The sequence below is a fragment of the Pogoniulus pusillus genome, chromosome 15 (genome assembly GCF_015220805.1).
Source record: "Pogoniulus pusillus isolate bPogPus1 chromosome 15, bPogPus1.pri, whole genome shotgun sequence".
NCBI classification, from domain to species: Eukaryota; Metazoa; Chordata; class Aves; order Piciformes; family Lybiidae; genus Pogoniulus; species Pogoniulus pusillus.
The window spans coordinates 2,178,756-2,192,940 of NC_087278.1; the positions used below are offsets into that span (position 1 = coordinate 2,178,756).

General features: G+C 53.2%; 1 protein-coding gene across 1 annotated transcript in view; it reads left to right on the plus strand.

Annotated features, from left to right (window-relative positions):
* The first annotated feature begins 307 nt into the window (after positions 1-307).
* The window catches only part of KITLG (KIT ligand), an 80,781-nt gene continuing 66,903 nt past the window's right edge, over positions 308-14,185 (plus strand). Inside the window, exon 1 of the mRNA XM_064154937.1 lies at positions 308-443. Coding sequence (XP_064011007.1) covers positions 429-443 — 15 coding nt within the window. The 5' untranslated portion in view covers positions 308-428. The remainder of the gene's footprint in view (positions 444-14,185) is intronic.

Consider the following 14,185-nt stretch of genomic DNA (forward strand, 5'->3'; position numbering starts at 1 on the left):
CGCTTCTCCCGGCGGCAGGCAGGCAGGCAGCAGGGAGGGAGGGAGGGAGGGAAGGAGGGAGGGGAAAGGCAAAGGCAAAGGCAAAGGCAAAAGGCGTGTCCCTGCCTGGGCTGCCGCCGCCGCCGCCGCTGAAGGCAGATCGAGCTATAAAAGCCCTGGCCGGGCTGCGGCGGCGGCTCCAGCTCAGTGCGGGCGCTTCTGGCCGCGGGGAGCGGGGGCGAGGTGGGACGCAGGGCGGCGGCAGCGGCAGCGGGGGGGGGGGGGTGGGGGGGAGAGAGAAGAATCCGGCAGGCGGAGGCAACGCGGGGCTCGCCGTGGGCAACCCCAATGCGGGGACTATCCGCTGGTGCATTATGCTGGAGCTACGGTTCCGCTGAAGGGAGTGTGCACACGGCCGGCTGGGCTGGACTGCAGCGCTGCTGTTCCTTATGAAGAAGGCACAAGTGAGTGAGGCCGGGCGGCGGCGGGGGGGGGGCACGGGGGCTGTTCAGCGTGGAGGCTGAAGGGGAGACCCTCGTTGCTCTCTGCGAGTTTCTGAAAGGAGGGTTGGAGTGAAGCGGGGTCGGTCTCATGTCCTTTGGGGTCTCTTCTGCCCAGTCTCAGGTGATTAGAAGGAGTGGGAACGGCCTGAAAGTGTGCCAGGGGAGGGCTATGTTGGAGATGAGGAACAATAATTTGGTGCAAGAGTGGTCAGGGATGGAAGAGGCTGCCCAGGGAGACGGCGGAGTCCCCATCCCTGGAGGTGTTCAAGAAACGCGTGGACACAGCATCGGGAGGTGGTGTTTAATGGCCATGTGGGTGCTGGGTCGTAGGTTGAACTCGATGAACGTAGAGGTTCTTTTCCAACCGAAGCAGTTCGGTGATCGCTGACGGGAGAAGGTCGGGTGCGGACGGGAGAGGCCGCGGGCCGGGGCAGCCCGGCGGGCAGGGAGCAGTGCCCGCGGCAGGGAGGTGATAATGGCTCCCGGTCTGCCCCTGGACGTGAGAGGCTCCGAGGCTGGGAGCTGCCGCTCTTGATGAGCGATTTTGAGGGGGGCACGGTGACGACGGGAGAAAAAAAGTACCAAACAGAGTCGTAGAATGGTTCAGGTTGGAAGGGATCGGTTTAAGTTGGAAGGGATCTTAGCGATCCCCTAGTTCCAACCCCCCGCCGGTGTTGCCCTCGGCGCCCGCAGCCCGTGGAAAAGTTGCAGCGAGCGGCTGGATGAGCGGTGGGGAGAGCTCGGAAGGCAAGAAAATCGCCCTCACCGAATCGCTTGCTGCTTTGTACCAGGCGAGCTGAGAGCGACAAGGGGAAACCGAGGGAGGCAGCGGTGGCCGCGGCTGCTGTGCTCGGGGGGCTCCGTTCAAGCGGCACCGCGTCGGGGGCTGCGGCTCCCTCCCGTGTTCCTCCCCGCACCCCGCCGAGGAGAGCCGCTCGGTACCGTCCTGAGCGTCCCCACCGTGATCTCTCCGCTTTGCAATCGATGTGTTGTGCGTTAAAAGCAGAAAGGAAGAACGGGGACAGAGTTGGGGGGTGGTGGTGGTGGGATAAAGTCACTTTGCAAGAGGAAAAAGCCCAGGAGGGAGACTCAAGAGAGGAAAAGTTTAAGGTTGGACTTTTGCAAGGCGCTGGTCGACTTAGGGGAAGCTCTGGGTGCTGAGACTTGAGGTCTTTGGTCCTGCTCTGGGGTGCGGGGGGGAGGTTGTCTTCCACCTCCGCTTCTCGATTGGGAAGGAGCAAGATAATTTTTACCTTCTATTTCTTGGCGGCTGGGGTCGTCCACGCACCGGTAGCCTGAAGCCATTTCATCGCAGTCGTTAGAAAAGACATAAAACATCCTTTCAAATACCTTTCTGAAGGCTTTTGGGCAGTTCGGTAGTTTTTCAGGAGGTGATTTAATTTTCCTTGGGGTGAGGAGGGGGAGAGGGAAAGGGAACCTTTACGTTTCAGCGAGCCAAAGCGCTGGAGGATGTACCCACGGCTAAGGAGCGGTAACTTGGAGCCTTAATTTTCGTGCTGGCATTTATCTGAAGCCAGTTCTCAATCCTCACAGTGTGTACCCCTTGCTGCTACTCCCTTTTAGATGACTAAAGATGCCTTGTGCTCCTCCAAGCTGTTGTTTCAGACCCTCTGGACGAACTTGGTCAACTATGCTGAGGAGTTTATTAGCTGGGAAGAGCCTCTTAAAGCGTAAGGGCTGCATTTATGCGCGGTGCTTCGTTATGTGCCTTCATTTGCTCTCGGGGTGGACAGCCGTCGAAGTCACAAGATGTGATCGCAGCCCACAGAAGCAGACATGCAGAGCTGTTTCTGCAGGGGAGAGGGGAAACAGAAACCTAAAGCAAAGCCTCTTCAGCAAACAGATGAGGATTTATGAGTGCAAGCGGTCAAGTGTTTTGTTTCATGAGAACTGTAAACTTCTAAAGCCAAGAGAGTGCTGTTGCAAATGCAGAGCAGAGCAGAAACCATCTCCCCCCCACCCCCTCTCTCTCTCTCCGTGTCTCCCAATAGACTGGGAAAGACAGGCAGTCTTGGCATTCAGGACCATATGGCTTGACTCAGGGGCTCCATGAGCTGTAGCCTGTGGAACAGCTTCTTGTCATGGTGGTGAAGCATCTGTCAGCCTTCAAGCGGTTATGCTTCCTGCTTTTTGGAGGCAGTGACAGACTCCCAGCTCTCCAAAGGACTGTTTCCTGCATTTTAAGGATTAGCAAACAAATGTGATACCAGACCATTAACCATTCCAAGGGCATCAGAGCAGGGGACAATTGGAGAAGGGCATAAAGACCCTTGTGCAAAGAGGAGCAGATACCAAGAGGAGAACTTAAGCTCACAGGCTTAAGTTCACAGAATGACAGGTTAGAAAGGGCCCCAAGGTCCAACCTTTCTAGGTGATGCTGTAGCTGAAATGAGATGCCCCAGCACCCTGTCAAGCCAAGTCTTAAAACTGATGTAGGGGAATCCACTGCTTCACTTGGGAGATTATTCCACTTTAAATCCTTTTGCTCTCCTGTGGCTACTTCTGGCTTTGTCTGGAATGGTGAAAAGCATAAGAAAGGTCCAACCTTTCTAGGTGATGCTGGAGCAGAAATGAGATGCCCCAGCACCCTGTCAAGCTGAGTCTCAAAAGTGATGTAGAGGAATCCACTGCTTCTCTTGGGAGATTATTGCACTTTAAATCTTTTTGCTCTCCTGTGGCTACTTCTGGCTTTGTCTAGAGTGGTGAAAAGAGTAAGAAAGGTCCAACCTTTCTAGGGATGCTGTAGCAGAAATGAGATGCCCCAGCACCCTGTCAGGTTGAGTCTTAAAACTGATGTAAAGGAATCCACTGCTTCTCTTTGGACATTTTTCCACTTTTAGTCTTTTTGCCCTCCTGTGGCTACTTCTGGCTTTGTCTGGAATGGTGAAAAGAATAAAAACTGGGATGCCAGGAAAGAAGACAACCAGCAACAGAACAAGGGGACACAGCCTCAAGCTGTGCCAGGGCAGGTTCAGGATGGATGTTAGGAGGAAGTTGTTGCCAGAGAGAGTGATTGGCATTGGAATGGGCTGCCCAGGGAGGTGGTGGAGTTGCTGTGCCTGGAGGTGTTGCAGCCAAGCCTGGCTGGGGCACTTAGTGCCATGGTCTGGTTGGTTGGGCAGGGCTGGGTGCTAGGTTGGGCTGGATGAGCTTGGAGCTCTCTTCCAACCTGGTTGATTCTGTGGTTCTGTGAAAGAAGTTTTGAAGGCCAGGCTGGATGTGATTCTGGGCAGTTTGATCTAGTGGAGAAGTGTCCTTGCCCGTGGCAGGGAGGCTGGAACTAGATGGTCCTTGAGGTCCCTCCCAACCCTGACAATTCTGTGGTGTGTAGACGTAGCACAGAAAGTGAGAACCACTGCACCACTGAGCCTTGAAAGCACTTAGCCATACCTGGACAGCAGTGAAAAGCAAGCAGGGGTTTGGCTGTTTGAAGTCAGTGTTGCACAAGGCTGTTATGTAGAAGCTGAAGGGAGCAGCTGAGTCATCCATCAGTGGAACCAAAAGTGCTGAAAGAGGAGTCGTGCCCAAGTGCAGGGCTTGAAGGGAGCAGGTTGTTCAGTTTATTCAAATCAGCCTTAACCTGAGAAACCACAGGAACTGCAGAAGCATGTTCCCCAAGCACTTGTCAGTCCTAGAAGGATGCTTTCTGAAGCTAACCAGGTTGGTAAATGCATAATCCCCTGCTTTAAATGTGCCTCTTGGATGGTTCTAATAATGCCTTTAATAAAGAAAAGAAGAAGTGATTAAGCTTTTTAGGGTCCAGTCATACAAATCCTTTTTCAATGAGACTATTTCCATGAATTAATCTTATTGAAAGATTACTTCCATGAGAGGATTTGCAGGCTTATATACTTAGTAATTAAAACTATTAACCAGAAGTGAGTTTCTGCCATCTATTACTTTTTTTTCCCCCCTTCCTTTTCACATGCTTATGTTACAACAAATAAAGCATCCCTGGTAATTTGGGCAGCAAATCTTGCTGAGTGCTGATCAAAAAGTGCTTGAGAGGTGCTAGCCTGGCCCAGCCTTGCACAAAACATGGAGCAGGTTTCTGCTTTGCCTGCTCTTTGTTCGATTTGAGGGCAACCTCGATAGGATTAAGCTACTCAGAAACGTGCTACGAGGAGGGAGGTCACCCCTGGGGCTGGCTCAGAAGGCTGCTGATGTTGATAGGTGTCACAGGTATTTGGTCCAGGCATTTGAGATCATCAGCAGCAGATCATCATCAGCACAACCTCTTGGAAACCTCAGTGTTAAAAGTGCTTTAGAGCTCTGCCTGCCTTTTTACCTCTGATTTTGCTTTGCTGACAGCTAAATGACCTCCTTCTCTGGAGGCTTTTGGGATCTTCAGCAGCACAACCTCTTGGAAACCTCAGTGTTAAAAGTGCTTTAGATCTCAACCTGCCTTTTTACCTCTTGCTTGATAGCTTATTGCTGATAGCTAAATGACCTCCTTCTCTGGAGGCTTCCAAGGCCTGTCTGGATGTGTTGCTCTGTGATCTGGGCTAGATTGTGTGGCCCTGCTCTGGCAGGGGGGGGGTTGGACTCGGTGATCTCCTAGGGTCCCTTGCACCCCCTGTTGCCCTAGGGTCCCTTGCACCCCCTGTTGCCCTAGGGTCCCTTCCACCCCCTGTTACCCTAGGGTCCCTTGCACCCCCTGTTATCCTGTCATCCTTTGGTTGCCCTGCCCTTGGTATCTTTGTGGCACCAAGCCTGGGGTGGTTTAGGACATGGTTTAGTGGGGCTTGACAGTGCTGGGTTAATGGTTTGAATCAATGATCTTAAAGGTCTTTTCCAACCTCAGTGATTCTTGTGGCTGGAAGTGTTGTGAAGTGTTCCTGAGGTTGGGAGCCTCTGTAGAAGCTGTTGTGGAAGAGTAAGCAGAAGAAGAATGGGAACACAAATTGGCTTGCTCGAGTCTAGTGTCAGAGACACAAACCAGCTCTCTGCTACCTCGGTGTGAGCTTGCAGAGTCATTACTTCAGAGGATGTGGTGAGCTCTTCTCTCCAACCTTTCTTGCTCATTCTGCCAGATCACAAACATGAGGTGCAGGAAGATAGTTGGAGCTGGGGGTAAGTGAGATCTGCTGCTCCTAAGAGGGGAAAAGAGGGCTTGCTGGAGCCAGGAAGATGTTGTGCTGTTCATGCAGAGCAACAGACTCTGAATCAGAGGGGAGGCCAATTTTGCAGCTGCTGCAGCTGGAAAGAACATCCTGGAATCAAGTGTCCTATGTAGAATAAACAGCAGATGACCTGCAAGGACTCTAGGTTGGGAAGAGCAATTTTAAGGCAGGTTTAGATCATTTTTGGGTTTGATTTCATTTCTTCCCTGCCTGTAAGTTTTCTTCTCTTGTGAGCTGTGCAGTGCTTGGTTCTGTAGTTTAGAGAGAGGCCATGAACCCAGAGTGCTTCTTACCACCCTTCTGCCACCACACTGACATCAAGTTGCTCTCTTTGTTTTTCCTGCACTGCATCTCACTCCTTCAGGTGGAGCTCTGCAAGCAGCCACTGCCACTCTCCCAAGTGTTGTTCTGTGACTTAATGCTATGCCGGCTCCTCTAATGGCCATATTGTAGGCAAGGGAAGAGTTGGCAAGGCACAGCCCCTTGGCTTGGGGTAGGCAATGCTCAGTATGCAGTATGTAAACACAGCACCCTTTTATTTCCAGCAAGGCATGGGAAAGGGGGAAAAAAAACATACCCAAACCAAGCCCTTTGCCCTGCACACTTCTGCCTGAGTGGTGTGGGAGAATCATCGGATCAGCCAGGATGGGAGAGAGCTCCAAGCTCATCCAGCCCAACCTAGCACCAACCTAGCTATGAGGATGATGATGGGACTTGAACATCTCTCTTATGAAGAAAGGCTGAGAGCCCTGGGGCTGGTTAGCCTGGAGAAGAGAAGGCTGAGAGGGGATCTTGTTAATGTAAGGATCTGAGGGATGGGTGTCAAGAAGAAGGGGCCAGGTTCATTTTGGTGCTGTCCTGTGCCTGCAGAAGAGAAGGCTGAGAGGGGATCTTGTTAATGTAAGGATCTGAGGGATGGGTGTCAAGAAGAAGGGGCCAGGTTCATTTTGATGCTGTCCTGTGCCTGCAGAAGAGAAGGCTGAGAGGGGATCTTGTTAATGTAAGGATCTGAGGGATGGGTGTCAAGAAGAAGGGGCCAGGTTCATTTTGGTGCTGTCCTGTGCCTGCAGAAGAGAAGGCTGAGAGGGGATCTTGTTAATGTAAGGATCTAAGGGATGGGTGTCAAGAAGAAGGGGCCAGGTTAATTTTGATGCTGTCCTGTGCCTGCAGAAGAGAAGGCTGAGAGGGGATCTTGTTAATGTAAGGATCTGAGGGATGGGTGTCAAGAAGAAGGCGCCAGGTTTGTTTTGGTGCTGCCCTGTGATAGGACAAGAGGCACTGGACACAAACTGGAACCAAGAAAGCTCCATCCCAGCGTGAGGAAAAACCTCTTTACTGTGAAGGTGACAGACCCCTGGAGCAGGCTGCCCAAGAGAGGTTGTGGAGTCTCCTCTGGAGGCTTTCCAAACGCACCTGGGTGCATTCCTGTGTGCCCTGCCCTGGGTGGTGCTGCTTTGGCAGGGGGGTTTGGGCTCAGTGCTCCTCAGGGGTCCCTTCCAACCCCCAACACTGATTTCTGCTGCACATCTTTTATTTAGACGTAGCCCTAACCAATACCACTTTAGGAGCTGCTGTTGGTGGACACTTTGGCTGACAGTAAGCCCTGAAAAGACACCCTCTAAGTTCCTGTTGCCATCTAATAACTGCTGGGTGCTGCTTCTGTTGGAGCAGTGTTCCAGGCACACAGATGGAGGTGGCTGCAGCAGCCATTGGAAAGCTGATGAGGAGCTTTCTGCTTTATGCATGGGGTTCTGTGCCTGGTGATGGCTGTGAGGGGCAGAGAGAAGCTGAGGTGTGAGGTGACAGCATCAGCTGCTGTAAGATAGCCCAGCAGGCATGGCCTGAAGGACACCCTTGTGGTGCTCACTGCTTTGTGGCTGTGCTTGGGAGAGCAGATTCAGACTGGAGATTAGGAAGAAACTGTTTCCAGTGAGGGTGGTGAGGCACTGGAACAGGTTACCCAGGGAGGTTGGGGATGTTCCCTCCCTGGAGGTGCTCAAGGGTGGGTTGGGTGAGGCTTTGAGCAGCCTGGGACTGGTGGGTGGTGTCCCTGCCCGTGGGCAGGAGGGTTTGGATTCTTCAAGGCCCCTTCCAACCCAAACCATTCTGTGCATCTGTGAAAGTGCCTAGAACTGATGCTAGAATTGGGGACCAGGTCTCAAGCTGTGCCAGGGCAGGTTCAGGCTGGATGTTAGGAAGAAGTTCTTCACAGCAAGAGTGATTGGCATTGGAATGGGTTACCTGGGGAGGTGGTGGAGCCATGAGTCAGTTAATTAGAAGGGTTAGGGGATAGGTTGGACTCCATGAACTTGGAGGTCTTTCCCAACCTGGTTAATTCTGTGATTCTGTGAAGAGTGGTCAGGGATTGGAAGAGGCTGCCCAGGGAGGTGGTGGAGTCCCCATCCCTGGATGGTTCAAGAAGCCTGTGGCCATGGCACTCTGGGACACGTGCAGGACCTTCCTGCGTGGGCAGTGGTGCTCAGTGCCAGTGGTTGTGGCTCCTGGAGGGCTGTCTCAAGCAGGTCTGCTGTGGACCTAGCATAGAGTCAGAGTGGTCTGGGTTGGAAGAGACCTCTAGAGGTCATCTAGTCCAGCCCCTCAGGGACATCCCCACTAGACCAGGTCACCTTGAATGTCTCCAGGGCAGGGGACTCAACCACCTCCCTGGGCAACCTGTTCCAGTGCTCCACCATCCTCATAGTAAAGTTGTTCCTCATAGTAAAGTTGTTCCCAACATCCAATCTAAATCTGCTCTTCTCAAGCTTGAACCCATTGCCCCTTGTCCTGTCACTGCAGGCCTTTGTAAACAGCTTCTCTCCATCCTTCCTGTAGCACCCCTCAGGCACTGGCAGGCTGCTCTTAGGTCCCCCCAGAGCCTCCTCCTCTCCAGGCTGAACACCCCCAGCTCCCTCAGCCTGTCCTCACAGCAGAGCTGCTCCAACCCTCTGAGCATTTTCCTGTCCTCCTCTGGACCTGCTCCATCAGGTCCATGTCCTTCCTATGTTGAGGGCTCCAGAGCTGGATGCAGTGCTGCAGGTGAGGTCTCAGCAGAGCAAAGTGGCAGAATCCCCTCTCTGGCTCTGCTGCAGCCCAGGATATGATTTGCTTTCTGGGCTGCAAGCTTACATTTTCTGCTCATGTCCAGCTTCTCACCCACCAGCACCCCCAAGTCCCTTTCCATAGGGCTGCTCTCTATCTCCTCATCCCCCAGCCTGTAGTGAGAGTGAGAATTGCTCTGTCCCAGGTGCAGCACCCTGCACTTGCTCTTTTCCTGTAGCTGCTAGCCCCAAACCTTCACTGCTGTCACAGTGCACTTGTAAGCAGCACAGGGACTGCATCCTTGGGTTATTTTGCTTCACTGAATCATAGAATCAGTCAGGGTTGGAAGGGACCACAAAGATATCTAGTTCCAACCCCTCTGCCATGGGCAGGGACACCCTACCCTAGAGCAGATTGGATGGAGAATGTTGGATATGGATATGGTGTAGTAGTGGCTCTGGTACAGATAGGTAAGAGATGGACTTGATGATCATAGAACAATGAAATGGTTTGGGTTGGAAGGGACCTTGAAGATCATCTACTTTCAACTCCCCTGCCACAGACAGGGACACCTTTCACTACATCTTAAAGTTCTTTGCTAGCCACAGTGACTCCAGGGGAAGATCAGGTTCAAGAATCATAGAATTAGCCAGGTTGGAAGAGACTCCAAGATCATCCAGGCCAACCTAGCACCCAGCTCTGGCCAACCAACATAGAATCATAGAATTAGCCAGGTTGGAAGAGACTCCAAGATCATAGAATAGAACAGAACAGAATGGAATGGAATCAGTCAGGGTTGGAAGGGACCACAAGGATCATCTAGTTCCACCCCCCCGCCATGGGCGGGGATACACTAGCAGAACAAGGGGACACAGCCTCAAGCTGTGCCAGGGCAGGTCTAGGTGGCTGTTAGGAGAAAGTTGTTGTCAGAGAGAGTGATTGGCATTGGAATGGGCTGCCCAGGGAGGTGGTGGAGTGCCCATGGCTGGAGGTGTTGAAGCCAAGCCTGGCTGGGGCACTTAGTGCCATGGTCTGGTTGACTGGCCAGGGCTGGGTGCTAGGTTGGGCTGGCTGAGCTTGGAGCTCTCTTCATCCTGGTTGTTTCTATGGCTCTATGGAAGGCAGGCTGGGCACTCCTCCACCTTCCCTGAGTTCTCCCTGGGTTTGGGCAGCAGAGCTGTGCAGGGTGTGTGCTGCAGCCCTGGGGCCCTGGCAGAGCTGGGCTGCACGCTTCGGCTTCACCTGCAAAGCCTGCAGGTTTAGGCTGGGCTGTCAGGAGAGGATGAGTCTGTATGGTCTACAGAAATCACCCCTGGGATTCTGAACCACCTGGAGTGAATCCAGACAAGGAGAAAAATACACAAGAGCTAATGTAGAAGGATTTCCCTGAGCATGCTCATTGGAGTGATGAGAGAGGGGCAGGTTCTCACTCCAAGGAGACCTTACTGTGCCCTTCCAGTGTCTGAAGGGGGGTACAGAAAAGCTGGGAAGGGATTTTTTAGGCTGTCAGGTAGTGAGAGAACTGGGGGGAATGGAGCAAAAGAAGTGGGCAGATTCAGATTGGATGTTAGGAAGAAGTTCTTCAGTATGAGGGTCTTGAGAGCCTGGAATGGGTCACCTGAGGGAGTGGTGGAAGCCTCATCCCTGGGATTTTTTAGGCCAGGCTGGATGTGTCTCTGAGCAACCTGATCTAGAATCAAGCAGGCTGGCAGAGAGCTCCTGCACCCCCCCAGCTCCCTCAGCCTCTCCTCACAGGGCTGTGCTGCAGGCCCCTCCCCAGCCTTGCTGCCCTTCTCCAAACACCTTCCAGCACCTCAGCATCTCTCTTGAATTGAAGGGTGTGAGGTCTCCCTGCCCATGGTAGGGGGAGTTGGAACTGGGCAATCCTGGTGGTCCCTTTTAGTTTGAAGAGGAGAAGCTGAGAGGGGACCTCAGCAGTGGTTCTCAATGTGTGCAGGTGAGTGCCAGGAGCTGCAGCCAGGCTCTGCTGGGTGATGCCCAATGCCAGGAGCTGCAGCCAGGCTCTGCTGGGTGATGCCAATGCCAGGACAAATGGCACTGGGTGGAAGCTGAGGCAGAGGAAGTTGCATGGAAACATGAGGAGGAATTTTTCCCTGTGAGGGTGCCAGAGCCCTGGCACAGGCTGCCCAGGGGGATTGTGGAGTCTCCCTCTCTGCAGATATCCCAACCCCACCTGGCTGTGTTGCTGTATGAGCTGCTCTGGGTGCTCCTGCTCTGGCAGGGGGCTTGGACTGGCTGAGCTTTGGAGCTCCCTTCCAGCCCCTGACCTTCTGTGATTCCAACCCTGGCAAATTCTAGGATCTTTTCTTATGAAGGAACTTAAGTCTGCAGGAAGGATCTGACCATCCAGTCTGTCTTGCTGAAGCTGTTCTACCTTGTGTAAGCAATTATGCATTGTGCCAGAGGGAAGAAAAGAGGGAAAAGAAAAAAAAAAAGAGAGAGAGAAAATCAAGTTCAGACTCTGAATCTGAAGTGCAGCTTCAGTGTTGCTCCAAACCTGAACTGGAGCCATGGGGATTAAGATTGGAACTCTCCTCCGTCAGAGTTTAAGCCCAAATGAACTGAGCTGCTGGGTTTATTTGTCTAACCTAGAGGTGGCTGACAGCTGCCCTGGGAATGCAGGGGGAGAGCTCTATTTCAGGCCACAAGTCCAAAATCCCAGGTTGCAAATCAGTGCCAAGCTCTGAACATCCCTTCAGAAAGGTGGAGGCAGTTAAGGGCAAGGATAAGTGGATCGGAGGAGCACAGGCTCAAAGGATGTGAGCGGTTGGAAGGGACCCAAGGAGCTCATCCAGTCCAAGCCCCCTGCCAGAGCAGGACCACACAATCCAGCTCAGGGCACACAGCAACACATCCAGACAGGTCTTGGAAGGCTCCAGAGAAGGAGACTCAACCTCTCTGTGCAGCCTGTGCCAGGACTCTGGGACCCTTCCAGTCAAGAAGCTGCCCCTTGTGCTGAGCTGGAACCTCCTGTGCTGCAGCTTCCATCCATTGCTGCTTGTCCTGTGCCAGGCAGCAGTGAGCAGAGCCTGTCCCCCCCTCCTGACCCCCAGCCCTCAGAGATTTAGAGACAGTCTTCTTTTCTCTAGACTAAAATGTCCCAGGGCCCTCAGCCTCTCCTCACCAGGCACTGCTCCAGTCCCCTCAGCATCCTCATAGCCCTCCCTTGGACCCTCTCCACCAGATCCCTGTCCATGTTCAACTGGGGAGCTCCAAACTGAAGGCAGGACTCAAGATGAGGTCCCACCAGGGGAGAGTAGAGGGGGAGGAGAACCTCCCTTGATCTGCTGGACACACTCTGCTTAATGCCCCCCAGGACCCCATTGGCTCTCTTGGCCACAAGGGCACATTGCTGTGCCATGGACAACTTGTTAGCCTCCAGCACTCCCAGCATCATTCATCACAGAATGTGATGTTGGAAAAGACTTCTAAGATCAAACCCAAGCATTAATCCAGCTCCACCCAGTCTGGTGCCAAGCTGTGTCCCCCAGCACCACATCTCCACATCATGCAAACAGCTCCAGGGATGGGGACCCAACTGCCTCCCTGGGGAGCCTGTTCCAGTGCCTGAGAAGCATTTCAGTCGAGAAGTCATCCAGTTTGGTCTACCACCTCCTCTTGAGAAGTACCTTGAGAAGTTTTAGAAGCACCTTAAAAACACCTTTAGGAGTAAGTTAAGTGCATGCAGTTTGCTTTTAGTGCTGTAGGATCCACATTCTGCAGCGCCCTTGGTTGGATCTCTCTGCTTGATCATAGAATCAAGCAGGTTGGAAGAGAGCTCCAAGCTCATCCAGTCCCAACTAGCAGCCAGTCCTGTGCAATCAACCAGACCATAGAAACATGGAATCAGGCAGGTTGGAAGAGAGCTCCAAGCTCATCCAGCCCAACCTAGCACCCAGCCCTGCCCAACCAACCAGACCATGGCACTAAGTGCCCCAGCCAGGCTTGGCTTGATGCAGGCAGGAGCTCTTGTGCTGGGAGTTGACCTTCTTGTGGCCTTTCAGGATCTGAAGGGGGCTACAAGAAAGCTGGGGAGGGATTTTTGAGGCTGTCAGGGAGTGATAGGACTGGGGGGAGTGGAGCAAAGCTGGGAATGGGGAGATTGAGTGGATGTTAGGGAGAAGTTGTTGAGCAGGAGAGTGGTGAGAGGCTGGAATGGGTTGCCCAGGGAGGTGGTTGAGGCCCCATGTCTGGAGGTGTTTGAGGCCAGGCTGGCTGAGGCTGTGTGCAGCCTGCTCTAGGGTAGGGTGTCCCTGGGCATGGCAGGGGGTTGGCAGTGGCTGCTCCTTGTGGTCTCTTCCAACCCTGCCTGATTCTATGAGTTTGCCTGTGTCTGCTCTCCTAAATGAGCAGCACTGTTTAGCATTGTTTTAACCTCACAAGTGCTGAATGGCAGGAGGGAAGGCAGGCATCATCCTACCCTGTTGAACCACCTGTGCAGAAAAGCCTGCCAGGGGTGTGCAGCTCCCTGACAGTGCAGACTGTCAGAGGGTGGTGAGACACTGGAACAGGTTGCCCAGGGAGATTGTGGATTGCTCATGCCTGGAGGTGTTCAAAGCCAGGTTGGATGAAGCCTTCAGCAACCTGAGCCAGTGGAAAGTGTCTCTGCCCATGCCAGGGGGTTGGATTTGGATGATCTTCAAGGTCTCTTCCAACCCAACCTATTCAGTGAATCAATGAATAAGCTCTTGTGTAATTCACACCTTGCTTTTACACAAGGAAGGCAGAGAACAGCTCAGCAGAACCTCCTTGGAGTGAAAACTTCTCAGAGATCTGCACAGAATAAACTTAAAACTCTACTTGTCAAAGGATTCAGCTCCCAGGGGACCTTCTTGTGGCCTTCCAGGATCTCAAGTGGGCTACAGAAAAGCTGGGGAGGGACTTTTTAGGCTCTCAGGGAGTGGCAGGAGTGGGGGGAATGGAGCGAAGCTGGAGGTGGGGAGAGTGAGGCTGGAGGTGAGGAGGAAGTTGTTGAGCAGGAGAGTGGTGAGAGGCTGGAATGGGTTGCCCAGGGAGGTGGTTGAGGCCCCATGGCTGGAGGTGTTTGAGGCCAGGCTGGCTGAGGCTGTGTGCAGCCTGCTCTAGGGTAGGGTGTCCCTGGGCATGGCAGGGGGTTGGAACTGGCTGCTCCTTGTGCTCCCTTCCAACCCTGCCTGCATCTGTGATTTGTAGCTTTTCCTTTGCACAGTTTTGAACTCCACAGTGTCAGGCAAAATTAATGTTCTGTTTTAGGGAATGGCTTAACAGGATCAAACTAATTCAGGGATTCATAGAACAACAGGTTGGAAGGGACCTCAAGGATCATAGAATCAGTCAGGAGAAGAGCCCAACCCCACCTGGCTACAGCCTCCCTTCAGTTAGTTGCAGACAGCAATGAGCTCTGCCCTGAGCCTCCTCTGCTGCAGGCTGCACACCCCCAGCTCCCTCAGCCTCTCCTCACAGGGCTGTGCTCCAGGCCCCTCCCCAGCCTTGCTGCCCTGCTCCAAACACCTTCCAGCA